The sequence below is a fragment of the Enhydra lutris genome, unplaced genomic scaffold (assembly GCF_002288905.1).
Source record: "Enhydra lutris kenyoni isolate GAN:26980312 unplaced genomic scaffold, ASM228890v2 scaffoldscaffold13, whole genome shotgun sequence".
NCBI classification, from domain to species: Eukaryota; Metazoa; Chordata; class Mammalia; order Carnivora; family Mustelidae; genus Enhydra; species Enhydra lutris.
The window spans coordinates 50,077,356-50,102,995 of NW_019154097.1; the positions used below are offsets into that span (position 1 = coordinate 50,077,356).

A 25,640-nucleotide genomic window follows, 5' to 3' on the forward strand; every position below is an offset into this window, starting at 1 on the left:
CATCTCCCCACAGCTTTCTGGCCTCAGATTCCCACCAGAAAGCCTCCTTCCATCCTTTGCTTTTCTTTTTACATCTTTGTCACTATGCAGAGAGGTGCTATTTCTTCTCTTTGCTTGGAAATTCTTCCGGGTGTCAGCCTGTTGGATTCAGTCCCCAAGTCGCCAGGCTAATGTTGCCTCCCTACCTGTCCCGGGCAGAACGAGCCTCCTCTCCTTAGACTCACACCAGAAATAGTATCTGTGCATCTTACGTCATAATTAATATTGCACGTGTAGCACCGGGCCTGGTGCACAGCTCGAGAATCAGTAAGGCCTTTTCAATTGGAAACCTGTCCTCTTGCTTTCCTGAGTGGAGTGTCTGCTTATGGTTGGATTGTGGCTGGCACTGGGTCCTTAGACTCAAAAAAGTGCAGAAGTATTTTATTTACCTTGGCTCTCATTGCCCGCTCAGCTTCTAGTTCCTCCTCCAGCTCCTCAATTCGGGCCTAGCACACAAATAAGCCAAGGGGGGTTATCTCTTCTGGGTGAAGTTACAAACTTGCCCACTTGGCCTTTTAATATGGAAATGATGGCAAGTTACCCAGGGGGACATGGTCAGAAGCAGAGGGGAACAGGGCCCAGAGAGTATGTGCAATGGCCTTGAGGCAGGAGGGACGCTGGGGAGTGGTGGGGGAAGGTTGGGTGACAAGGTCAGGGAGGGATGGGGCAGGTTGTGGAGGGCCTTTGACTCGAAGTCTGAGTGAGGCGAACAAGGATCAGTCTCAAGGACTCTGGGCCAGTCTCGCTCCTCAGGAGACCCAGGCCGCCAAGCAGCTGTGGGGAGCAAAGCTGCCTGGAAGTGCATTTGGGAAGGAGAGCTCCGTCCTCTCGGTCCCGGTCCCGGACACACCTGGTGTTCCTTCAGTTTCCGCTGGAGGGTCGAATTCAGGGACTGCTCGTCCTCATATTTGGAGTTGACAGAATTGATTTCCATATCCCTCCTGCAAGAGAAGGTTTGATTTCCTGAGCGAAGAGCTCTGAGGGGAGATCGGCTGGCTGGTGAGCGAACAGAACCTGGGCTGCAGAGGAAGCTTGAACCTGCTGAGACCCACTCATGCCCCAGTGCCTGGCCTTCTTGGGTGACTGCCCAGGAGGTCTCACCCTGCAGAGCCCCCAGAATCTGCTGCACACGCTTTCTACCTGCTTATTCATTCACTCATGTGCTGCTTAATTTGGTACAAGTTTATCGAGTATCTACTGTGTGCCAGACGTTGTTTGAGCTTCCAGGGACACATCAGTGAGCAAACCAGACAGAAATCACTGCTCTGGCACAGCTTACATGCTAGGGGCTCTGGCTTTGCCTTTTTAGGGAAAATTTTCCTCCAAAAACTCTCCACCAAAGGACGTCTCCTTCTGACATGTGGGTTCTGTGTGCCAAGGAGCCACATGTGAGAACTAAGACACCAGAGGCCAAGTGGATGAGCAGGATGGTCAAGGTCACGTGCATCTCCTGACGTGCTACAGAGGAAATGCCGAGAGGCAGAGCTAGCTGCCCACCCTCCTAGCAGTCCGTGGTGCTTTGAACCTGTCTTAGCAAAATGCACCTCAGAGATGCAATGTCCAAATTCCACTCCCTGAGAGCTCTCCTTGTCCGTCTCCTCGTCTCCATCCCTCAGCCTCTTACTAAGTTCAGGTTTACACCTGGACTGTTGCAGTAGCCTGACCATTGCTTTCCTGGTTCCAGTGTTTCTCTACTCCATCCAGCTCTCCCATGTTATTGGCAGTGATACTGAGAAAATACCCCCTCAACTCTTGTGATCTTTGAAAGCTCAGCTTTATGGATTTCTACGAAGACCCCCTACCTTTTGGGATAGACGCCTTGCTTAGTACTAGGCTCCTTTCCAGTGCCCAACAAGTCCTGTGTGAGGCCTGGAGCTCCCTGTGAGTGGGCAGCACCTACTCCCCCTTCCCTATATCCTCTGTCCTGGGCACAGTGCCTGGCACACAGCGGAAGCTGGGATCATACATTAAAGCGCATGCAGCCCTCAGCACAGTGCCTGGCTCCTGACCCTACCCAGGAAGTGCTAGATCCTGCTACTGTTGTTATGGGCGAATGAACGCCTGCATGGGCATACTTTTTCACCACCTCCTCGAGGTCTAGCTTGGACCGTTCCATCTCATTGAGATTGTCAATGGTCATCTTCAGGTCACTCTCAGCTTTGCGACGAGCCTTTTCCACCTCTGCTCGGATTTTCTTTTCTTGCTCCCAGTTATCCTCCAGCTGCAGAAACAAGAAAAGGAAGAGAAAGTAGGGGTGGGGTGGTGAGTCTGAGACTGGAATGCGATGAGGAACCAGATTGGACCTGGTTCCTTCGCTGTAGCCTCAGAGAGGCCCTCATTTCCCCCAGGCCTGGGTCAGTCCAGTTCCGCAAATGCATCTGAGGACCCTGGGCCCCAGCATGGACCCGGCCCTTGAGCTCTAGCATTGGCCCCAGCAACAGGGCATTACCTCATGGATCTGGGTGCTGAGCTTGCTGTTGGTCTTGTTCAGGTGGTTCACCTTGTCCTCCTCGGCTTGCAGGTCGTCGAGGGTTTTCTGAAGGGAGAGATACACACGCATGTCCCACGAGCCAGGCAGGAGCAGCTGAACAGACCTGGTTCTCTGTCATCACTTCTGAGCTCAGTGGACAGCTACTGAGCACCTGCCCTTGGCACCAGGTGAGGTGGGGAGCAGACTCCAGTACCTGTCAGCTGCAGGGGGACCCTCACTGGTCAGTGGGGCTCTGGTTCTCCATGGAGTAGGTCAGAAATCTGCGGGGTGTTTTTTGTTGTCACCACGACTGGGGACCCCACGGGCACTTAGTGGGTGTTTCTAGGATTGCTGGAAACAATCCAGCTCCATGAAGAACCCTGCAGTCCGCACACTTGATACCCCATCCAGGCATTCACATAAGTGAAACAACAGTTAGGCTCTTCTGGGACTAGCACCCAGCACCACTTTCCATAGAACTCAGCTATTTTTTTTTCCATTTATTATAGAGTACATTTTTGAAGAATGATCTACCGTGAAAACAGAAGATTTGTTATTGTCAAAATCTCCCTGAGAATTCTTCACCATTATGTAAACACTCATCACAGACAGCATCCATACTGCACTATCTGTGTCCCCCACACGCCCTCAGTGCCCACCTGCAGCCACCTAGGCAGGCTCAGGTGGACGCCCGCCTGCTCACGACACCTTCTCGGAGATCTGCCCGAGCTCTGACACGCTGACAGCCCCATCGTTTATTACAAATTACACTCCTTTCATTTCCCCTTTTAAAAAAGAAGGAGCGTACTACTGATTTTTTTTGAAGTTATGTATGGCTTACAATAATTTTTATTTTAGGGGTGGTAAGAGAGGCTTCCAGAATACAGCCTGTGCTCATTATTTGCGGATTATCTACTTGCCAGTTTACCTACTAGCTCAAATTTATTTGTAATCCCAAATCAATACTCGTGGTGCTTTCAAGGTCCTTTGCAGGCATGCACGGAGCAGTGAAAAATTTGAGTCTCCCGGGGCATACACTCCCAGCTGCAGTCAGAGGAGATGGGGCCCTGCCTTCTTGTTCCCACTCCTACTGCAAACAGGGGTCTTTTTCAGAGTCTATGCAGTGCCATGGTTTTACAGTTTGGTGGTTTTGTCTTGGTGATTTTGCTCTCTCAAATGGCCCCATGCACAGCCTGCCACGCTGTCTAGTTAGTGTTCCCAAGCACAAGAAGGCTGTGATGTGCCCCACAGAGGAAATCTATATGTCAGGTAAGTTCTGTTCAGGCATGAGATATAGAAGTGTACATAAAACAAAGCAATGCATTGATTATAGTCAATATGTATTGTGTACTGAATGAGCAGAGGCTTGCGGGAACCTAACCCTATAGTTCCCCTTAAAACTGAGGTTCAGTGTTTGCTAATTCAGTGTTTATGGTGACTTTATAGAACATGACTCTCTCGAATAATGAGAATTGACCGTATTTAATATGGAAGGGGACTCTGAGTTTGAAATAGTTGAGAGTCCCAGTCTCAGGGGTGGTGTTTCTGGAGGCAACAGGGAGAGGCACTCGGGAGACGTGTTGTGTGTTCATGGTGTCAGCAAACATGGCAGTGGGGGTTCACTGGCTGGCTCTGGGCCTCGACTTGCTCTTTGTACCTCTGTCTCCAGAGCTAGGAAGCAGTCTGTGTCACAGTCAGCACTGGCGGCTGGTCTGAGCTGACTCTGCGTTTGGGAGCCTGAGCTCATAACACTGGAGTGGGTCTCCCCATGACAAGAGCTCATGCCCTTTGTCACCGAGATGTATCAGGGTTCACTGGGGCGTCACTCCCAGGGCACTTCTATGGACCACCCCCTTCATCCTGATGAGTCTGGGGACCATACCTTCCAGCGCACCTGGGACTCTTGACCTGTCTTAGTTTGGGTGATTAAATTATATGGTCACCCTACTTACAACAAACCTGGGAGGACAGCAATAAGATATGACAACGCCCACCTCAGGGATGAGGAAACTGAGATTTTGGGAGACTCTGTGCCTTCCCTATGGGCCCCAGCTGAGGAGCAGCAAAGTTGGGGTTTGAATCTGGGTCTCCAGTCTCCAAGCTCCACCTGCTCTGCCAAGGGCAAGTCTGCGGTGCCCACCTGGTGCAGTTCCTCCAGGGCCCTCTTCTCCTTCTGGAGCTTGGCGATGGAGTCTTCCCGGAGCGAGAGGTCCCCAGTCAGGGTGCGGACCTTGTGATCCAGGGCCTAGAAGTGGGGGCAGGAGAGAGAGACAGGCCCTTAAGGCTGGGAACACCCTTGGGGGAGGCACTTGCTCTGAGAGAGGGGCTCTACAGCTCGGCTACAGTCCCGGGTCACCTGGAAGCCTGAGAGATGTTGACGCCCAGGGCACACTCTAACCGACTGCATCAGAATCTTAGGGTGAGGGGGGCAGTGAGAGCCACCAGTTCGGGCCTTTGCTATCCCAGCCTGGTCCTCAGATGTCAGCAGTGTCTTCAAGAGTAGACCCTCGGGCCCCACCAGACTTGCCGATCCGATGTGGTAGCACTAGCCACGTGTGGCTGCCGCGCCGGCAGAATGCAGCTCGCTCAACAGTGGAGCCACATTTTAAATTACATCGAGTTAAGTTACTAGCCTGCTGTGGTTGGTGGCGAGGGTCCTGGGCAGTGCTACAGTGGGGACTCTAGATGTGAGCCCTGCAGGCTCCTTGGTTCTGGCAAGGAGTGTGGTCAGGCCCCAGGGCCTTCTCACCTGCTTCTCCTTCTCCGTCTTGGCCAGCGTGGTCTCAAGGCCCTCCAGGTCCCGCTTGAGGTCACTCATCTCCCCCTCCAGCTTGCGCTTGGTAGCACTCAGGGAGGCCGCCGTGCCTTCCTCCTCCTCCAGCCGCTCCCGCATATCGGAGATCTGGCTCTCCAGCTCCATTTTGGTCTTCATCATCTGGGTCAGGCGCTCCTCGGCATCCATCAGGTTCTCTTGTTCCTGATGGAAGAAAGAGCACCTGTCAAAGGGGTCCCAAACGGGTCCAGGCACGAGCTCCGAGCGTCGTGTGATGTGTGCAACAAAACAGTCTAGCGGTGCCATCCCCAGACCACCAGTGGCATCACGTGTCAGTTGAGTTGGATGCCAAGTCTTAGGCTTCCCCCGAGACCTGCTGGCTTCAAATCTGCATTTTCATGAGATTCCTGGTAAGGTGACAGCAGAGGTGGTCCAGGAGAAGGGGAGGACCCTCAGGCTGCACCACACCGGTAGTGTAGGCTCTGCTGTCCCACTGGTGAGCCCGGGAGTGCCCGTGGCTCCATCTGTCAGTGGGGCCTGGGCCATATGCCCAACTAGCTCCCAGCGCTGAGTCAGCACTTCTGCATTTACAAGCCATTTCCCATCCACAGTTCCTCTTCCTAATAACCCCGAGGGGCGAGCCAGGCAGATGTTACCATAAGCTACAGTTTGGGGATGAGGGAACTGATATCAGAGGAAGATGGGGTTGTTGTCAAAGGTCAAGCAGACAGGAAGGGGCAGAAGAGGGACAACATGGGTGTCCACCGGCGTTTCCCCAAGGTGGGGTTAGTGGTGTAGGATGGTAACTGGCCGCAGAGTCGAACCAAACCAGCTGTGTGACTTACGATTCATGGCATAACATTACTGAAATTCAGTTTTTGTCTGTACGATAAGGGAAATCATTGTGAGGCATGAAGGGGTGGAGCCCGTGAAGGTGCTTCTGGGAATTGGTGATTTTTTTTTTTTTTTTTTTAAGAATTTATTTATTTATTTGACAGACAGAGATCACAAGAAGACAGAGAGGCAGGCAGCGAGAGAGAGGGGGAAGCAGGCTCCCTGCTGAGCAGAGAGCCCGATGCAGGGCTCCATCCCAGGCAGAGGCTTAACCCACTGAGCCACCCAGGTGCCCCTGGTGGTTCTTTTATTGCCAGGACCTCACTTGTACATGGCTTCTCAGAAGGCTCTCCCTCTCTGGGTCTGACTCTCAGCGACCCTGGTGATCCTAGTAGTTGCCAGGGCTCCCAGCTACCCCTCCCACTCCCCTCCCCCTCCCCTCCTCTCCAGGGCCCCACATACGGCCTGTAGCTGGATGGTGAGGTCGTTCTTTTCCTGGCTGAGCGTGGCCATCTTCTCCTCCAGCTCCTTTACCCTGTTTATTAGCTCCTGTGTCTTGGACATGGCGCTCCTCAGCTCCTCCTCCTTGGCCTTCATCTCCTCCTCTTGCCGAGCCACATTCAGGAGCGGCTTGACCTGGGTGGAGAGCAACACCATACTGTGTCACGGGATGGGCTTGGCGGGGGCTCGGTGGTGGGCTGTGGGCTCTGCTTCAGACTGGACGTCACACCTCCACGGGGGTGGAAAACAGCTCTTGGCAGTCATGAGGAGGAACCTCTCCATAGACGCCCTAAAACATCCCTAGCCTCTCCAGAGAGGGCCCGTCCTGGCTGGGGACCAATCCTCAGGGTGCTCTTTGATCCTAAGGGACACCAAGTTAGATGTTCTTTGGCATCTAGCCACACCCAGTGCTTCTATAAGTTGTGTACTCAGGAACCCTGGCTGAATTCAAGCTCTGGTTTCACCCACCTTTCTCCCTCACTGATTCCTCCCTCGGTCTCTCTCCGTGTCACATGTATATTCTCAGTGTCTCTCTGTATTTCTCACTTTTCTTTTATCTGCTCCTCGCCGTGGTCTTCCAGGCCTCGCACGACCCAGCCTCATTCACCCTGCTCCAGCTCAGCTGGTACATCCTGCCTCTGCCCTCTTGCTCCCCGCTCTGTAGGGCTGCGCCTGCCTTGTCCCTTGGCCGGGAGCCCCTGCTCCTCTTCTGCACCCGTCACCCCCAACCAGACCTCTCTACGCATTTTGCCCTTCTTACCCTGCACCAGGGCCTGGGTCCATCAGTTCCCTCCACCCGTACTCCTCGCCCTGCTAGACCTTGAGTCCCTCGAAAATCTCCCTCATGCCCTCCGTGTCCCTACAGCTCTGAGCAGAGCTGGCAGGACAGGCCCTCAGGGTATGTCCTGACCAATGGGTGTGTTTCTCTGGGGATCAAACGCCCCATGGAGATGGATTTGGGAGAAGGCATCACCTCTCTTGGAAGATGACAGGGAAGCCACCTTACCAGCCTGGGCTGTGGGGACCTGGGATGTCACGGTGGTGGGTCCACATGAACCCACAACTATGTAACTCTTTTTATTCAATGAAAACCTCCCACAACATGTTTTTTTCCCCCCCCACCAACTCATCCTATCTGGCATAAATAAGATTAGAGCTTAATTAAAAACTAAGAGAAAAGGATTTTTATTTTATTTTTCTCTTTTAACTCATTGGAATAGGATCTTGCTCTGCTGCGTTTAATTAGTGGTTTTACTTTCTAGTAAAGAATGGGAGGTTTTCAGGCTTCACCTCCTCATCTGGGACCATGTGTCCTGCCTGAAAGCATCTTAATGGCTCTTGGCCTGGGGCTTCCCAGAGAGCAACACAAATACAAAGGGGGAAGGTAAGACAGATTTGGCATCGCATAGAAACCCTTTGATAGTCCTCGTTACATAGTTACTTTAAAAATAACTTTTAAGAAATAAGAAACTGAGTAATTAATTTCTTTAAATAATAATTTTTAAGAACAGAAAATGACTCGTCAAATCCACCATTCTGTGGATGTGTAATGCTTGCTAAGGATGATATTAAAGCGGATAAGGATTAAAAATTTCCTTTTAAAATAAAAATTTCAAAATAAAAAACTGAGTGGACGTCTGGAAAGAGGTGGGGAACAGGTGGGGAAAGGAGTGGTGACGCCTGGACTCTGAGAAACGCTCGTCTGGACTCCTCTGCGATCTCAGGCCCCTGAGCAGGCTGGCCCATGTGTGGGCGCCTTTGGGGATGCAGACCTACTATCCCTCCTTCAAACCTGTGGCCAGCACTGTGTTCGAAAGCACTTTCCCACAGGGAGGGGAAAGAAGCTTCTGTGTGCACCACGGGGGCCGCAGGTCCAGAGAGAGGACTCACACCTCCGCCTGGCTGCCCCTTGAGACAACACCATCCCAGCTCCCGAATGCGACAGCCCTGCATCCTGCCTCCTCTGGGGCCCAGCAGGTTGTAGCCCATGAACGGGGGCCCAGAGGCGGGGACAGCATCACCCACTGTGATTCCGCCTGCATCAGGAGGACAGCTCATGGCCTCCTGCGTTGGTCAAGGGCAGGCCGGCTGCTTGGGGGTCCCATAGCCCCACCACCTGCCTCACTCACTGCCCTCTCTGCCATCTCGGAAGAACCGGAGGACTGGGAGGTCAGCCCCCATGATTTCCTGAGGTCACTCCAGCTCCAAAGCTGAGGCCTTCACTAAAGGAGCTGAAGATGCTTTGACACACCCAGGGAGAGATGCTGATAACTAAGCCCACTTTCTGTAGTGTGTGTCGGGCCAGGGTTGGGAGGGGGCACGGGAGGCTCTCAAGGAGGAGATGAGGCCGGAAGACACACTGTGGTTGTTCCTTAGGGAGGAATTTGCCCCTGTCTGGAAGGAGGCTAGATTCCGCCTTCGTCTCATTTTTGGACTGTGCCTGCAGCATCTTGTGGCCTGCCCCCCCCGAGAGGTACCTCCACCCGGAACCAAGGTCCCCCGTCCCCCCACAGCAGCAGGCTGGCCTGGCCCCCCGAGCCCTACCTTGTTGTAGAGCTTCCACCAGCCCCAGAAACGCAGCTCCAGGAATTTGCGTGTGTTCCGCTGGATGACTTTCAGGCCAATTCTGCAAAAAGGAAGCCGGGGTCTCGTGGATTAGGGTGCAGGTGTCGGGGCCTGGCCTCCCGAGTTCTTCTCAGACAGCACAAGGCTTGGACAGACCACTCATTCCTTCTTACACTGCCCTTCCTTCTGATCCCTCAGCGGAAATCGCCCATTACCCTCTGCATCCTATCCATCTGCAGTCTCTGGAGCCCGCCTCTTTGTCCCTGGCACCTTCACCGGACTGTCATTTACTGAGGCCTCCTGTGTGCCGAGGCCCTGGGCTGGGTTGGGCTGCTGTCCCACCCTCTGCTCCTGACCAGGGTCCCTCTCTTCAGCCGGGGTCGCAGAGCGCCTAGTGGATATCAGGTACCCATTATTGTTGTTATTTGTTCATTACTGTTATTATTACTAATACTACGGCCACAAAGACCCAGAGTCAACCAGAGGCCATCCAGAGGAGCCCGAGCTATTTTCTGATGATGGCTTTAGAGACACCGCTGGGAAACAGGATTCCAGGGGCAAGGACTTGGAGTGAGGGCTTCTGGGTCCAGTCTTGACTCTTTCTGCATGAACCGGGGCCAGGCCCTTCATCTTTCTGGCCTCAGTTTCCACGGGGTGCTGGCCTGACCACATCCCTATCATAGTATCGTCACAGCGATCAATAACGGGAAGTGACCTATAGGATTTATACTTGGTGGCCCCTGTTAGGGGTTGAATTGTGTCCCCTTCCAAAAGATACGCTGAAGTCCTAACACCCAGTACCTAAGAGTGTGACCTTGTTTGGAAACAGGGTCATTACTTAGGTTGAAAGAAGGTCATAGTTGAGAAAGGTGGGCTCCTAACCCAAAAGGCCTGGTGTCCATTATAAAACGAAGGAAGCCAGTGTAGAGACACAGACACAGAGGCAGAAATCAGAATGATGTGGCCATGAGCCAAGAAACACCTGGGGCCACCAGGACTGGAAGAAGCAAGGAAGGGTCCTTCTCTAGAGCTTTGGAGGGAGTGTGGCCTGCAACACCTCGATTTCAGACTGGCTGGTCTCTGCAGCTCTGAGAAAATACATTTCCACTGATTTAAGGCAGCCAGACTGTGGTGCTTTGTCATGGCAACCCTAGAAAACTAATAGAGGCCCCCAGTAAGTTTCTTTGGGCCAGCGAAGACACTAGCACCCTCCCCTCATCTCACTGCCCAATGTTGCTAACGTAGCTGAGAGCTGTGTGTGTGGTGGGGTCCCTGTTCATCCTGTGTTAGTGAGCATGGCCTCTGCGGCCCACCCCTGTTGGTGCTGGTGAGTGCTACCTTCGTTCCAGCATCTTCTTGAACTCAATCCTCATAAGGAAACCCCGGAGGCGACACTGTAACATCGTCATGATCTTGGCCAGCCGCTCATCCCGCATGTCCTCAAGCTTAGCCAGGATGCCGGCTCGGAAGAATACCTAGGGGAAAGACACACCCATCTGAAAAGAGGCCAGCTGTCACCAGAGGCAACCACTTGCAGGGAGTTTTCCATCCAGGCACCAGGGGTCCAGAAAGGTCCTTAAAAGTTAAGAGGGCCAGGCAAGGGCTGGTGTTTGAGGCCCCTTGGGAACAGCTGGCCCCAGCCTAGACACCACCAATAGCAGGACCACGGCCGGCCCAGCGTCAGTTTCTCCTTGCCCTTGGCTCCTCCTATGGGCCTTGCACTTAACTGGCTGGGTCACCCTGAATGTGTCTCCTCACATCTCAGGGCCTCAGTTCCTCATCTGTGAAATTGGGATATTGATCCCTCCCTGAGGGTTGCTGTAAGGATTGGAGATATTGGGTGGAAAAGTCTTGTATAAACTGCAAAGCTGTAAGTAAAACGTGATCTATCTTCATAATCCTGGCTGCTATGGTGACTGCCCAGCACCGGGGGTGGCAAGGGGCCTTCCTTCTTTATCGCCATGCAAAACAGCCTTTGGACAGTCACAGTTCCCCAGTGACCTGGGAGTGGGAAGAAGAGCTAGTGAGGGCAGGGGTGGGGTTGACTCTGTAGGAAGGATAGAGAGTTTTACAAATGCTGCACAGTTTCGGGCACCCAGCTCTGACGTGTGAGTGGGGCACGGCCCCAGGAATACAGGGCCAGCTTTGCAATTTGTCAGAAAGAGCAGGAAACACCCAGCCTCCAGGAAATGCAAAGTAAAGTCTCAAGATACCAGTCACTTCTCCCTCCACCTGTAACTTTTAAGACCAGAAAAGGCAAGGGTTGGCAAGGTTGTGGATCAAGGGGAAGGTGAGCTGGTACAACAGTTTTGGAAAATGGTTTGGCATTCCCTTGTCAAGTTAGATGTTTGCACACCCCGAAACAGGCAGCTGTCCTCCTCAGCGTTAACATATCTATCTCCGTCCTGGCTGCACGTTGTATCTGCCTGGAGGGCTTGGAAAGATGCTGATACCTGGACATAGGTGATTTCAAGCAATTTCTGGGGCGAGGCTCTGGCATTGGTATCTTTACCCCTCCCCAAAAGATTCTAATGTACATACAGCCAAGGCTGAGAATTTCATTCTAGAGAAACCCCTACATAGGACCACACAGAAAGATATTCAAAGTAGCATTGTTAATTACTGCTGGGGGGAGAAAACTATTTCCAAAGACAGAAGAAAGGGTAATTGTGGTGTGATTGTCTGAGGCAGCAAGATATGTGAATGATTGCCATGTTTTAACCAACAAGAATGAATCCTGGAAATACAATGAAGTGTTAGAAGCATGTTACAGGAGAGTGTATCAAGTATGACACTTCCACGAAGCTCAGAACCAGGCAGAAACCGAGGCCAGATGCATATGCGAGAAAACTATTTTTTAAAAGGCAGGAGGGTGGGGCGCCTGGGTGGCTCAGTGGGTTAAAGCCTCTGCCTTCGGCTCAGGTCATGATCCCAGGGTTCTGGGATCGAGCCCCACATCGGGCTCTCTGCTCAGCGGGGAGCCTGCTTCCTCCTCTCTCTCTGCCTGCCTCTCCGCCTACTTGTGATCTCTGTCAAATAAATAAATAAAATCTTTAAAAAAAAATAAAAAAAAATAAAAGGCAGGAGGGTGGTTAACATTCAGGACAAAGTTTACTCCTGGGGTTGGGGAGGAAGGAGAGGAAAGAGATGCAAAGATTAAGTTCTGGATTTTTAAGTGGGCGTGTGGGTGGTTGTTTTATTATTAGTGTGTTTCATAAGGTAACATCTTTTTATAAGCCTCAAGTAGGACATAATAGAAACTTCTAGAAGGATAGAAGGTGCCAGGAAACCTGTACCTGGCCCCAGGCTGCCTTGAATGTGCTATGTCACTTTAGCCAAGCTACTCTTCTTGGGGAGGGCTCCATCTCCCCTGTTGTTCAGTGGGAGTGCAGGACCCTGAGTCCTCCCAGCCCCGAGAGTCTGTGATTCCACACATTGGGGCAGGGAGCCAAGCCCCCAGCTGAATCTTTTATGTGGATGCTATGGTACCAACTGGAAAAGAAAGTTTCCTTTCCCTGCCTTCTTCCCACACAAAAACTCAAAGAGCTAGCCATCATGGGGTTGAGACCTTGGGCTTGATTTAATGAAATGTTTTTTTGATATTTCCCAATGACTGCTCATTGAGGTGTGTCCTTTCAGGAGTATGGAGGTGAGCGTGTGGCTGGGGGTGGGGCCCCCATGCACCAATGATGGGGATAAGGGATACAGCTGACCTTCAGAATCATCCTGTTTTCTGTTCTGCCTCTGCCACAAGAGCCTGCCCGGCCCTTTGGGAGCAGAGCTGTCCCCAGAATCCCCAGACCTTTATCTGGACCCGCGGTTCCCAGTGCAACACTTGCATGACCTCAAATGCAGTCCGTTTGCCCAGCCAGTAGCTGTGTCAGATGCTAGCAATGGCAGCCCTATCTCCCCTTCCCACAAGCAGCATCTTGGGGTCCAAGACCTGCTCCTTCCTGCCTGGTTCTGCAGAGCTGGGTACATCAGCTCCATGCCCCTGTCCCCATTTCCTCAAGTTTCCCATCCTTCAAAGGTGGGGGTGGGGGAAGCAGCCAGTATTCAGTGATTATGACAAAACCCAAAGTGTTCCTCAAAGTCAGTTTAGTTGTGCATAGCATGTCTTAATTATGAAGGAGGCCAAAGCTAATAGTTCTGGCAGATTCTAGAGCAGTGTGATGATTCTGCGAGCACTTACTACCAGAAGCAAGCTCCAGGGAGCTGGCGACTCTGTTCTGTTCGCTGGTGTATCCCTAGAGCCTTGAACCATGCTTGGCACAGTAGGTGTTCTGCCAACATTTGCTAAGTGGCCAGAGGTGTGGGATGTACACATAGCCTGGAGCATCCCCGTACTTCCTCAGGCCTGTGGGCTACACAGGGGCAGACTTTGAGCCTAATGCTCCTGCATGCAAAGCTGGGACCCCTCCTGGATCACCCTGGCTGTCAGGCTGGGGTGCAGTCTGCTCGGGCCGCTGTAGAGGGACACCTTGCACCATTAGCCTGTCTGGTCCTGCCAATCCCAACAGGACTCTGCAGGGCCAGGAAGTGGGACAGACACAGGGCAGCCTAGGTCTGGTGAGTCAGGATCAGGCAGCTTCTCTGAGTCAGCCCCGACTCACCTGCCAGCTCAGGGTTGGAGCTTTCGGTGTGGTGGGCTGGGATTATGGTGCTTTACTCTTAGACCTCACCACCCCCCCAAAACAAACACACACAGTTTCATGCCCTAGTCAAACCCAGGACCTCGATTCTTACTGGGGTTCATATAGGCCTAGGAAATAATCTACCATTTAGTGAGAACCTGTCTGAGTTGGGTTCTCATCCCCCGAATTCCATGAGATCAGCTGTATCAACTCTCCTTTTCCAGAGGAGGAAACTGAGGCTCTCATCAGCTGTGGGGGGACGGGCGGGCTTGCCCAAGGCAGGCAGTTGGAATTCATGCCCTGAAGCTCACCTTCTGAGGACAAGGCTGGGTGGCGTAGGGAGGGAGTGTCACCGGAAGAGGTTACCTTGGTATGCCCGATCTTGTACTCATTCACATCCAGGTCAATGGATCCAAGCAGCAGCTCTGAGGCCTTCTTGTTGTCTACGAATCCCTGAGGAATCACATTGGGGTTCAGCACTTGGTACCTGGTGGGAGAGAGACAATGACAATTGTCGTCGTGCCCAAGCTGGCAGCTCAGGAAGCATATCCACACAGTTGACCTTTGTGATGGTCTTGGAGTCACAGGTTAGACCTGTTTTACAGATGGCCACAGCAGGCAGTGGGTGGGACTGACAGGAGACCTTGGGGAGCAAACACTGGTGTTGGTCAGGAGTCCATGAGGCGGCAGATGCTCCTAGAAATGAAGACACCCAAATTTTTCCTTCCTGATCTTTCCTTCCAGGCATAGAAGTGCTGCCTTTCCTGACCTGCCAGCAGCCCTCTTTGTGATTTCCATGAGTCCTTCCCTGTTTAGAGCCTTCAGAGGTCTTGGACAAGATGACCTCTAGTGACATGTCCTGTTCTGTCCATCTGTGGTCATATGTTCCAGCAGATAGGGAGGGGGTAGAAGGAAAACAATGCCTTAGGTGGAGGTCTTTGGTTCCCCCAGGTTTGGGTCCCCCCAGAAGCAGACCTTGAGACAAGGATCCAAGTACAAATGGTTTATTTGTGGGGGGTGGGTGGGGTGGAGGGTGGCAGGGTCGGGAAGGGGGTCAGGGAAGTTAATAAGAGGCATGTTATCAGACTAGTTATCACAATGGGCAGCTGGGACTTAATCCTGCTGGGGGACACTGGGAACGGTGGTGTGTACCTCTACCCAACCCCACATTCATTCATTCAGTGACGTCTCATTGCTGGCTTGAAATTGGCCATGAGAGAGTTTATCCCATGGAAATCCAAAGACACTACAAACCAGGGCTTTTAATTTTTTTATTATTTTTAAAAATTTAACCTGGAGAGCCTACTGTTAGACACTTATCTGGAAGCCAATACAGAACATGCCTCATCATTAGGCCACCAAGAAGGGCGAGGGAGTTGAAGTATTTATTTGCCAGTTGTCCTCAGTCACTGGTTGAGGGCTGCTCCTGGGGAGACATTACTTCCTGAGACTTTCAGCCTGCCCAGTAGCAAAGCAGGTTCCAGAGCCAGGGGAGGCCCTCAGGCAAAGAAATGCACATGCTAGCAGTTGAAATTCAAGTCAAAGCATAAAGTAATGACGGTGAGTTGGTATCTGCTGTGAGGTGTAGCGTCTGGGACAACAGGATTGTATTTCTCCATTAGTCAGTCCCTGTCAACCGAGAACTGTAGACTCATGGTATCAGGGAGACACCACTCACCTCTGTTTGAACTCCGGGTACTGCATCCTGTTTGGGAAGCCCTTCCTGCAAATACGGATGCCTTCCAGGACTCCGTTACAAGCCAGCTGATGCATGATCAGGTGGGCGTCCACCACGCCTGCCAAAGGGGAGGGCACAGGATGCCATCAGGACTCTCGGGTGGGACCGGCTACTTCTTGCCACCACAGAAAGCTAACTGAGCATCTGTGTCTTCAACCCCAGTCTTCTCCCATCACTGCCCAGGGAGCCCCACAATTCAGCCAACACCCAAAGACCTCCCCAATGTGACTTCCAGCTGGTGCCCACCCAGCCAAAACATGATTTTTGTTCTACAAAGCAGCTAGAACATGAATTTTGGATGATCCGTTTGTTTAAAGATTTTATTTATTTGAGAGAGAGCTAGTGCGTAAGCGAGGGGAGGAGCAGAGGGGGAGAAAGAGAGACAAGTAGTCTCTACGCTGAGTACTGAGCCCTATGGGGGCTCGATCCCAGGACCCTGAGATCATGACCTGAACCAAAACCAAGAGTCAGATGCTCCACCGACTGAGCCACCCAGGTGCCCCCAGATGATCCATTCTGGGGGGATCCTTTGGTGCCCTGCTTTGCCCCAGTCATCCCTGCCAATTAAAAGTAGACTTAATTCATACCTAGCTCACAGTTTGCACCCAACAAATGTTAGTTATTTTTATTAACTGTTATTGTTTCGGTGGGCAAAATTGTCCAAGTTTGAAAAAATTGGTGGGAGGAGAGGGAGGCAAAAAAAGAGAGTACTTCATATTTCAAAAGTAATTAAACTTCTATGAAGGGGGGGGTACTTCATTTGAGCAAACGCTAATTTCACAGAGCCCCACGATGTACCTGATTGCTTGAACTCATTGGGGACAATGCAGCGGACAAAATGGGGAGCGGTGCTGTGGAGGGTGGTCATCAGCTTATTCAGCTGCTCCTGGGGACGGAGGAACAAGAAGAAGAAGGACTGAGTAGAGCTCAGTGTTGGTTTTGCAGGACACACATGCTCAGCAGAGCTGTTTATTTAAAGTTCAATTAATTAAATTCAGATTGAGCTCTTCTGCCACACCAGCCTCTTCTCCAGGACTCTCTTGCCACATATGGCTAGTGGCTATCATCATGGACAGCATCTTGGGTGGTGGCTGTCCTCTCAGAGGGACTTGCCCAAAGCGACATGGTTTTCTTGATATGGTGTTTCATGACAGAGCCCTTCTCACTCAATGCTGGCTCATCAGAGTCTCAGTACTAGAAGGAACTGTACGTAGTACCTGTGAGGATAAACCCCTGCCCGTTGTGACCTCCCCACTAGATGGTCCCTCCTCCTCTGCTTGGATACCTCTAATGACGTAGCCCGCTCTGCCTTTGGGCAGCCAGATCCTTGGGAAATACTGAACTCTTCCTTTGTGCTGTTCATCTACACTTTACAACATGTCCCTAGTCATGCCCCCAATCTGTGGAAGTTGTGATCAGCCCAGAAGGTCTGCCAGCCAACTTTAGGGCTCAAGATCTTGGGCACCGATATGTCCATTGTTACCACTCTCTGGATTTCAATTCTGAAATGACATGGTTGGACTGTACCATCTCTAAGGGTCTTTTCTGCCCTGAGGTCCTGTGGTTCTGTGACACCTTCAGAAAAAAGCAGACTCCTTGAATGAAAGAGGCAGCCGTACACATAGAAATGAAATCATCCTGTCCTGGGCTGTGAAGTGGAAGGTGGACCACCACATCATTAGAAGGGAGGGTTCGATGGAGGGTAGGGTTCACTGGATGTACAGTGGCTTATAGGGCAGCCCCTACTCACCCTGTAGAAGTTGGAGACTGTCATGAAGGAAGACCCTCTCTTCTGCTTCTTGCTTCCAGCTGAGGAAGAAAGACAAGCATGTTTCATGTCAGAACACAGCGTAGGACATTAAGTGTTCTGTGTCAAGGAAATGTATTCTCTGGTTTAAAAAGCTTTTCTTGTGGGGGGTGCCTGGGTGGCTCAGTTGGTTAAGTGTCTGACTCTTGGTTTCAGCTCAGGTCATGATCTCATGGTCCTGGGATTGAGCTCTGCCTTGGGCTCTGTGCTCAGCAGGGAGTCACTCTCTCCCTCTGCCCCTCCCCACACACTTGCTCTCTCTCTCTCTCTTTCTCTCAAAAAAAAAAAAAAAAAAAAGAAAAGAAAAAGCTTTTCTTGGGACTAGGTAAGGTGGGGCCTCCACACCAGGAAAGAGAGATCTACCAAGGAATGGGTGAACAGGATGACTATGGCCTAATTGTCAAAAGGGACATTATGCTCTCTGGAGGGTCTGTTTTCCCTTTGTGGTTTAAGGCTACACAAGGGGATAAACTGTTTCCGTTGCCTGGGAAGGAAGAGGAGCCTATAGACCATCTGGAGGAATTGCATGTTGATGATGAAAACATCTCTGAATTCGAGGAAATTTGCAGTTCTTGCCCCTCTGAGTGGCAGCCATATTGGGAAGCTCCACTCTGGGGTGTTTCCCTGTGGGCCACATGACCTCCATGGGGTAGAAGGCAGGGCTGGGCTTGGCCTTTGCCTCAGAGAGAGGAGAACAGGGAGCAGAAAATAGGACACATCATTTGGGCTTCAACTCTTCCAAAGCAGTGTCACTCCACTTAGAGGTGATACGGGCCCAGTGATCAAATCAGTTGATGGAATTTCCCAGAATGTATCTGTATCTCTCCATTGCACCATCGTCCATGGCCTACCTCAAGCAACTTGTCATTCATTTATCCATTTAGCAAGAGTTGAATAAGAGAGTTTTGTTTCCTTATTTCCATTTTGGTTACTAAAGGGCATCAGCATGTGGAGACTGGACACAATTAGCACTCAGCTGTACCTGGAGCCTCCTCTTCTTTGAAGAGAAGGGCCAGGAGTCCCAGGGATGATTTCTGGAACAAGCCCACCACTGTTTCATTCAGGGGGTCTTTGTTCTTCTCCAGCCATCCTGTGATGTTGTAACCCACCTGGAGGGGGGCAAGTGCCAGTGGTTACCTTCGGGTCTAGCCTCTGCCTTCCAGCTCCTACAGGCAGAACCTCTACCAACAGCTTAGCCTGCTCTGGGCTCCCAGGACCAACCTTCAACCCCATCTCCAGGGGCTTCCATTCTTGACATTTTCTGGAGTCCTGGGATGTCCCTGAACCACAGTATAAGGTGGAGGCCCCATTATCTGCTTTCTTGGGCATTCACATTTTGCCTGTTGAGGCCACCCTGTCTCCGAGCTTTTCTGACAAACCAGGACTCTAGCTATTTTCTGTCAGGCTGTGACCTTCTCTTGCATGTCTTGCTCTGCTGGCTACTCTGAGACTGCCTGACCTCTGACCCTTTTGCTACCCAGGTGGATTGATCTTCTTCCAGGCTCAGCCCTTGCTGTGAGTGACTGGCCTTGACCTGAGCTACATGAAGAGCTCCAGACAAGGGTATCTGGTTTCTCCTTGCTCAAGGGCACACATCCCTTGGACATTGCCTAGTGGAAGGGGGATTCCATCCATCCAGAATTGGGGGCTCCCTGTGCTCAGGTAGTTGGACATCCATTAATTTCTGCTTCCCATTTGGCCCTAGCTGGAGGCAAAGAGGAAGCACTTTTCAGATTTTTCCACTGAGCATAGGGAACTGAAGGAAGCAGATAAGAAGCCAAAACCTTTGGGGTTTCCCTCTCCTATATAGCATATAGACGTTCATCACCTCTGGGCTTACTTTAGAGCCTTCTTAGTGGTGTAGAGGCCCCATTAGACTTGGAATATTCCATTGCTACAAATACAGAGCTCTTGTCATTTCACTGTGGTAGGTGAGGTGGGCTCCCAACCCGCTGTTTGCTCTAGGCATTGGCACGATTTATTTTGCAAGTGATTGGCATTGTTATGGTTGATGAGATCATCAACTCCTGGCCCATTGCCCAATCCAACATCAGCTTTTCTGACAGCTCTGTCCTAAGGCTGCTGTTTCCCTGCAGTTAAACCCACAGAGGCTCGACAAACTCCGGTGGTAACAGGAGCCTTGGCATTTACGGCAATACTGCAATCCCAAGGAAACCAAACTCATTCTTAAAAGCTGGCTGAACAAACCTTGTCTCGCCTATCAATTATTCAAATAGAACCCGAGTCCTGGAGGCACTTAATTCCCTCTTCCCCAAGGACTAAGTTTTTCATGAGTGAAAAAGCCACTCCGAGATGTCATTTTGTTGGTTTGGTGGCCACGAGCTGTCAGAGCGCAAAGTTGGGGGATAATTGGTGGGCCCGCGGTGTTTCTTTTCTCTTTTTGCGAGTGTTAGCAATTCTGTCCAAGATCTCAGTTCAGCCATCAAACTGAAGGCTGCAGACAATGGTGTAGCCCTGGCGGGTCTGAGGGCGTCAACTGCTAGCTGCTCCCTGGTTGCTTTGGAAGTCTCAGAGGGGGAAGTGATGAGGAAGTATGAGTCAGAGGTCATTTCACTGAGCCGATACTCCTGTTACGTGGCAGCTGTGCTGGATGGAGGCAGGATGCATCAGAAAGGGCAGGGCAGGAAGGACCTACATGACCCAGACCCTAATGCAGCAGGAAGGTGGCCACAGGGGGCGCCGAGGGGGTACTCACAGTGCCTGCATAGTGGACGAGCTCGAAGTGGGCCTCAGGCCCCTTGCCTTTGCCCCCCTTGGGCTTGAGGAAGTTGCTGGACTTGCCCAGGTGGTTGTCATAGAGCGCTGCCTTGAAGGTGGCGTCGGTGGCCTTGGGGAAGACGCACTGTTCCTCCAAGATGGAGAAGATGCCCATGGGCTAGAAGGGAAGAGTGGTGGATGGTGTTACAGGAGGCCACGGGACCCCAACGGGGCCACTCAGGTGTTGGCCTGGGGGTGGTGGGAGGGGTGCCACAGACACCCAGGTGGCCAGCCAGGAAGCAGAACTCTGGGCAAGGAGCACTGGTAATGGTGCAGTAGCTGGTCTTCGAATGCCTAGGCCATTTAGATTGAAAGAGGCTAGAATTCATTGAATTTAACAGAAGGGACGATGAAGGTCAGAAGGGGCTACATAGCTCCCTAAATGCTAACCCCTCCCAAACAGTGGTGTCAGGCAGGCTTGGTCTCAGGAAAATGGTAAAGTCAATGACACCTGTCCTCTTTGTGTTTAACACTCTTCTCTCCACTCTTGCCCTCAAAGACATTCCTGGCTACCAGGGGCTGCAGATGGTTCTAGGTCTTTTCTCATAGAACAAGGGAGCTCGTAAATGCTGTCCCTCCACCCCAATCTATGGAGGGTCTGGATTTCTAAGGAATATTTCTGGAAGAGGGCAATGTTTAACCCCAAAGGTCAAACATGAGGACATTTCAGGTTCTGTGACAGCTGGATAGGGAGGTGTTTGTAGGTGTTAGGGGACATGTGGATTGTACACACAGCTTGTTTTTGGAGACTCTTTTCCTGGGAGGTTAAGGCTGGTCTCACACTGGAGACCCCTGGCTGCCTGGCTAATAGCTTCCCTATGATAGCCCCTAGGCTGAGCCTCAGAGACAACATATGTTATTTGCTTTCTTTATTTTTTAAGTTTTTACTCTGAAATAATTTTAGGCTTGCGAAAGAGTGTGAAGCATTCCTACGTGTCTTTCATCTGACTTCTTGAAATGTTGATGCAACTTCGGTAACAATAATGAAAAACAGGAAATTAACATTGATACAATTCTGTGAGCAGACTGTTCAGATTTTGTCATCTGTCCTGTTAATGTCCTTTTTCTATCCCTTTTCTGCATTTGATCAAACCATATGTATTCTTGAAGTAGGCCCTTTGCTAAAATGTTCCCTATGGTATGATTATAGCGGTGGCCAATAGACTGCCTGGGTTAGAACCTGACTCTGCCATTCACAGGTTGTGTGACCTAGGACAAGTTATTTCCCTTCTCTGTGCCTCAATGTTGCTATCTGTGAAATGGGTATAATATATCACCCCCCCACTCCTACCCCCCCCACACATGTGTGGCAGCTTAGGATGAGCCAGTGAGTTGAGGCATCCAACAGCCCAACTAACAGTTGTCATCGCAAAACTATCATACCCATTTTGCAGAGAGGAAGTTAGAGGCCAGACCAACCAAGGTCATTAGCAGTGCTGTTAGTGCCACTTCCTTCAGGCACCAGGGAAGTCCCCCTCTGAGCCTCTCCCACCCCCCACTCAGGGCCCTGGCCTCTAAGCCCCACCTTGAGCAGCAGGTTACCTTTTCCAGGAGGTCAATGCAGGCCTGTAGGTCAAGGCCAAAGTCGATGAAGACCCATTCGATGCCCTCCCTCTTGTACTCCTCCTGCTCCAGCACGAACATGTGGTGGTTAAAGAACTGTTGCAGCTTCTCGTTGGTGAAGTTGATGCACAACTGCTCGAAGCTGTTGAACTGGGGTGGGAGGGCAGAGAGCGGGGCATCAGCCAGGACCCAGGCAGAGCCTCCCTGGGACCAGGACTGAGAGATGAGGCACAAGCTGAGCTCAGATTTGCTGTGGGCCAACCACTGTCAGGTGCTGCCCCAGGTGCCTGAATGCTGACCACTGGACGGCCCTCCGTCAGCCCTTCTTGGTTACCCTCCCCTGCAAAGGCCCAGAGCAGCTTAGAACCTGCAGAGCAGGGTTATGGGGGAGGGGGACAGAAGAGAGTGCGGGGGAGGGGGCATGGGAACGATCCAGCTGACATCGTGTTGATACATGCGTGACATGTATCAACATGTGATCCAGCTGACATCGTGTTGATACATGACATCACGTTGATCCATTTACACAAGGGAAATTGGCCAACACTTCAAATAAGGTTTTTCTTTCTTTCTCCTTTCCTCTTTTTCCCTCCCTCCCTCCCTCCCCCCCTCCTTCATGTGGTTAATGAAAATCATTGTGGAAAGAATCATTTCTTCCCAGGATAGAATCATTTGAGAGGCATTATGCTTCTGACCCCCTGTGTGCCTCTGGACAGTTCACTCTCTGGGTGCAGTTTCTTTATCCTCATCCAGAGGATGAAAGGGTTTGAGGGGTTTACAAGCCTTAAAAAAAAATCAGAGAGTGCTTTCTCTTAATGAAATCCCCTGCTAAAGCTGCATGAAAAATAGGTTAGAGCAGAGGTGCTGTTGTAATCAGAGGGCATGCTCGTGTGTCAGACCCTGTGCTGAGCTGCACCTGCTCAAAATCTTACAAGGCAAGAAGGAGTAGTGTCCCCATTAACAGGTGGAGAAAGAGAGGCACACAGCTTGGAAGTGGCCAAGCTGGGATTCGAACCCTGTTTGTTTATTGCACACACTCTATTGTTGACCTAGACCATCCTCCTTTCCCCTAGTCCATTCCCTACTGGCCGTCAGTGGCTTCCAGGATGCCAGGGAACCCAGTTTGGAAACTCTAAACCTCCTTCCGCCTATGAACTTAAAGGATTCTATTGTAGATGGCAGTCAGATTAGCCTTTTTAGAGCCTGAAAGAAATTGGGCTAAGCTTTTTTTTTTTTTAAAGTGGGCTCCATGCCCAGCACGGAGCCCCTGGGGCCTGAACTCATGACCCTGAGATCAAGACCTGAGCCACGATCAAGAGTCAGACGCTCAACCAACTGAGCCACCCAGGTGCCTCTGGGCTAAGCTGTTTAAAAAAAAAAAAAAAAAATCCACCTGTGGCCAGTAGAAATCTTAAAATAATAGGATAGTGGAGTGGAAAGAACTTTATAGATCATCTCTTCTAGTCTGTTCATTTTAGAGTTGAGAAAACTGAGGCTCCGAGAGGGGTAGCCACTTTCCTAAGGCCACACAGCTAGCTGAGGGCCAACTTGAGTCCAGAACCAGATTTACTGACTCCTAATCATGCTGCCTCCAATTACAGAGGTAAAATATTCCTGACCCACAATACCAGTCTGTGAGGAGACCTGAGTCTCTCTCGTGTTGGAAAGAAGTGGGGGACTACCAGTGTTGTGCTGGCCAATCAGCTTACTCTCTCTCAAAAACAAGAGGAAGGAAGGAAAGAAAGAAGGAAGGGAGGGAAGGGAAAGAGAGGAAAGGAGAAAGAAAGAAAGTCCTTATCTGAAATGTTGGCCAATTTCCCTTGTGTAAATGGATCTGCATGATGTCATGTATCATCAACACGATATCAGCTGGATCACAAAATTCTTGAAAACTCAACGGTCAGCCCTCACAAGACAGTACAGGCCAGCCCCAGCATGTCACCCATTCTGTCCAGTCTGTTTACCCTATTCTTTATGATTTGGCGCCATACAAATGAAGATGGAGCTTTCTGGATGCCAAAAGTCAGAGACCCAGGAGCAAACAACTGAGATCAGCCCGCCCCAGGTCCAAGATGAGAAACAAGAGAACTGTGGTGAAAAGTAGCTTTTAAAAGGAAAATGGTCACCCCCAAAGCAGAAACAGAATGCCAGGGCAGGCACACCTCAAAGATCTCGAATCCAGCGATGTCCAACACCCCGATGAAGAATTGCCTCTGCATCTTGGTGTCCAAGGTCTTATTGATCCTGACCACCAGCCACTTGAACATCTTGTCATAGATGGCCTTGCCCAGAGCCCCGATGGAGTTGTTGCACTGTTCCATGTTCTGGCCCTTTTGCACAAACTCATTGCCTACTTTGACCCGGGGCCTGGTGATGCCCTTCTGGAGCTCCCCGGAATTGAGACCCATGAGATGGGAGACTTTGTCAGCCACTGAGTAGGGACAGAAAAAGCAGGTGCGTGAGAAACATGACGTCCTGCCCTGGAGAAACCCAGCACCATCCATCATGGTTAGAGAAGGGAGGAAGGAGAGGGTAGCAGAGACTCTATGTCACCCATGAGAGAAGAGACATCTGAGATGGTTTCCCACACTCGCTCAAGGTCAAATGGCAAAGCAGAGCATAGAAACCAAAATCTTGACTCTGACCCTCTGTCACATCTCTCTGAGATTATCAATGTCTGGATATCAAAGAAACATTCTTGGTTTACAGCACATCTCTGAAATGTGCACAGAGCCTCAGAGAGTCCTGAACCCCTGCTGCTGGCCCCCTCCTCCTCGAAGAGCCCCAGCCAGACACCTACCCTCCGTGGTGTCCACTTCAGCCTGCTCTTCTCTGGGCTTCTGCTTGAACTTCATGTTCCCAAAATGCATGATGCCCCCTGTCAGCTTATAAACACCAATCTTCTCCTCTGGGCTGAAGCCCAGCACATCAAAGGCGACCTATAGGGAAGAGAAAGTCAAGACATTCCTGGCTTCTTACCCCACAGAATAGAGGCCGTGGCCCTGCAGCTGTGGGGGTGGCACCGGTGGGTCATGGTGGCCACGGTGGTATGGCGTGGGCTCTGGAGGTCAAACACACCCCGGCCTGGAGGCGGGTCAGTTTTCCTCCAAGGAGCCCAGACCAGATGCTCAGCAGTGTAGTCATTGTATTTATTTACTCTCCCTGGTCTCCGTTTAGTCATCAGCAAAAGGGGGATCATAGGTGGTCATAAGGATAATCCAGAATGACGTTTCAACGTTTAGTCCAATGCTTGACGCATAGCACTTGAGAGATAATGACAAACGGGAAGTCACATTACCATCACTGTCATTACTACTGCTAAAGCCTCATGGTAGGTACCAGGAGAGGGAAAGGCAAAGGCGCATCAGAAATCGATGCTACTGTCAGACCCCAACAGAAGTTACAGGTGCTCAATGTCAAACGAGGAGAGAGGGGGTACAGTAGGAACTGCAGAGACGGGGGCGTCGTTCCTAGCCAGGCTGGAGTACGTGGCCCCTTCGGTTCCTTGGAATTCTAGTTTGGTTCTACTTGCTACGACAGGTGAGAGAGGTGCCAGCTGCAGCCCCAGAGATCTCCAGGGGAGAATGTGGGCTATTGCCTGGCTGCTGGGAATGGTCCCCACCCCATTTGGATCCCCTCCCCAGGTGACAGTGCGTGCAGGGCCCCCGTAGTCTCTGTCCTGACTCTCCCTGCCACATGCCAGCCAGGAGGGTCCACTCACATCTGTGATCTGCAGCTCCTCCCCGTCGTCCATATTCTCCACCACCGTGACGCCCTGGCTCACCCAGTGGTACTCCTTAGGGTTGGGGACCAGCAGCAAACTCTCTGCCAAGAGCAGGGAAGCAGGTTAGCAGCTGAGTGACGTGTGGTTTTCTTCTCTTTCCATTTTAAGCCGGATCCCTAAATGCATCTCCTATGCCCAGCATGACAGTAGGTAT

At 51.3% G+C, this 25,640-nt stretch overlaps 1 protein-coding gene across 1 annotated transcript in view; it reads right to left on the reverse strand.

Moving 5' to 3' along the window:
* LOC111145772 (myosin-16) overlaps nt 1-25,640 on the reverse strand; it is a 64,055-nt gene that overhangs the window by 24,921 nt on the left and 13,494 nt on the right. The window contains exons 10-28 of the mRNA XM_022500962.1: nt 25,424-25,527; nt 24,503-24,641; nt 23,865-24,133; nt 21,682-21,852; nt 20,078-20,257; nt 18,344-18,470; nt 17,305-17,363; nt 16,353-16,440; nt 15,495-15,612; nt 14,183-14,303; nt 10,521-10,657; nt 9,162-9,243; nt 6,579-6,752; nt 5,259-5,486; nt 4,650-4,754; nt 2,489-2,575; nt 2,115-2,260; nt 890-980; nt 429-485 (exon numbers count right to left, since the gene is read on the reverse strand). Of these exons, the coding sequence (XP_022356670.1) occupies nt 429-485; nt 890-980; nt 2,115-2,260; nt 2,489-2,575; nt 4,650-4,754; nt 5,259-5,486; nt 6,579-6,752; nt 9,162-9,243; nt 10,521-10,657; nt 14,183-14,303; nt 15,495-15,612; nt 16,353-16,440; nt 17,305-17,363; nt 18,344-18,470; nt 20,078-20,257; nt 21,682-21,852; nt 23,865-24,133; nt 24,503-24,641; nt 25,424-25,527 (2,483 nt within the window). The remainder of the gene's footprint in view (nt 1-428; nt 486-889; nt 981-2,114; nt 2,261-2,488; nt 2,576-4,649; nt 4,755-5,258; nt 5,487-6,578; nt 6,753-9,161; nt 9,244-10,520; nt 10,658-14,182; nt 14,304-15,494; nt 15,613-16,352; nt 16,441-17,304; nt 17,364-18,343; nt 18,471-20,077; nt 20,258-21,681; nt 21,853-23,864; nt 24,134-24,502; nt 24,642-25,423; nt 25,528-25,640) is intronic.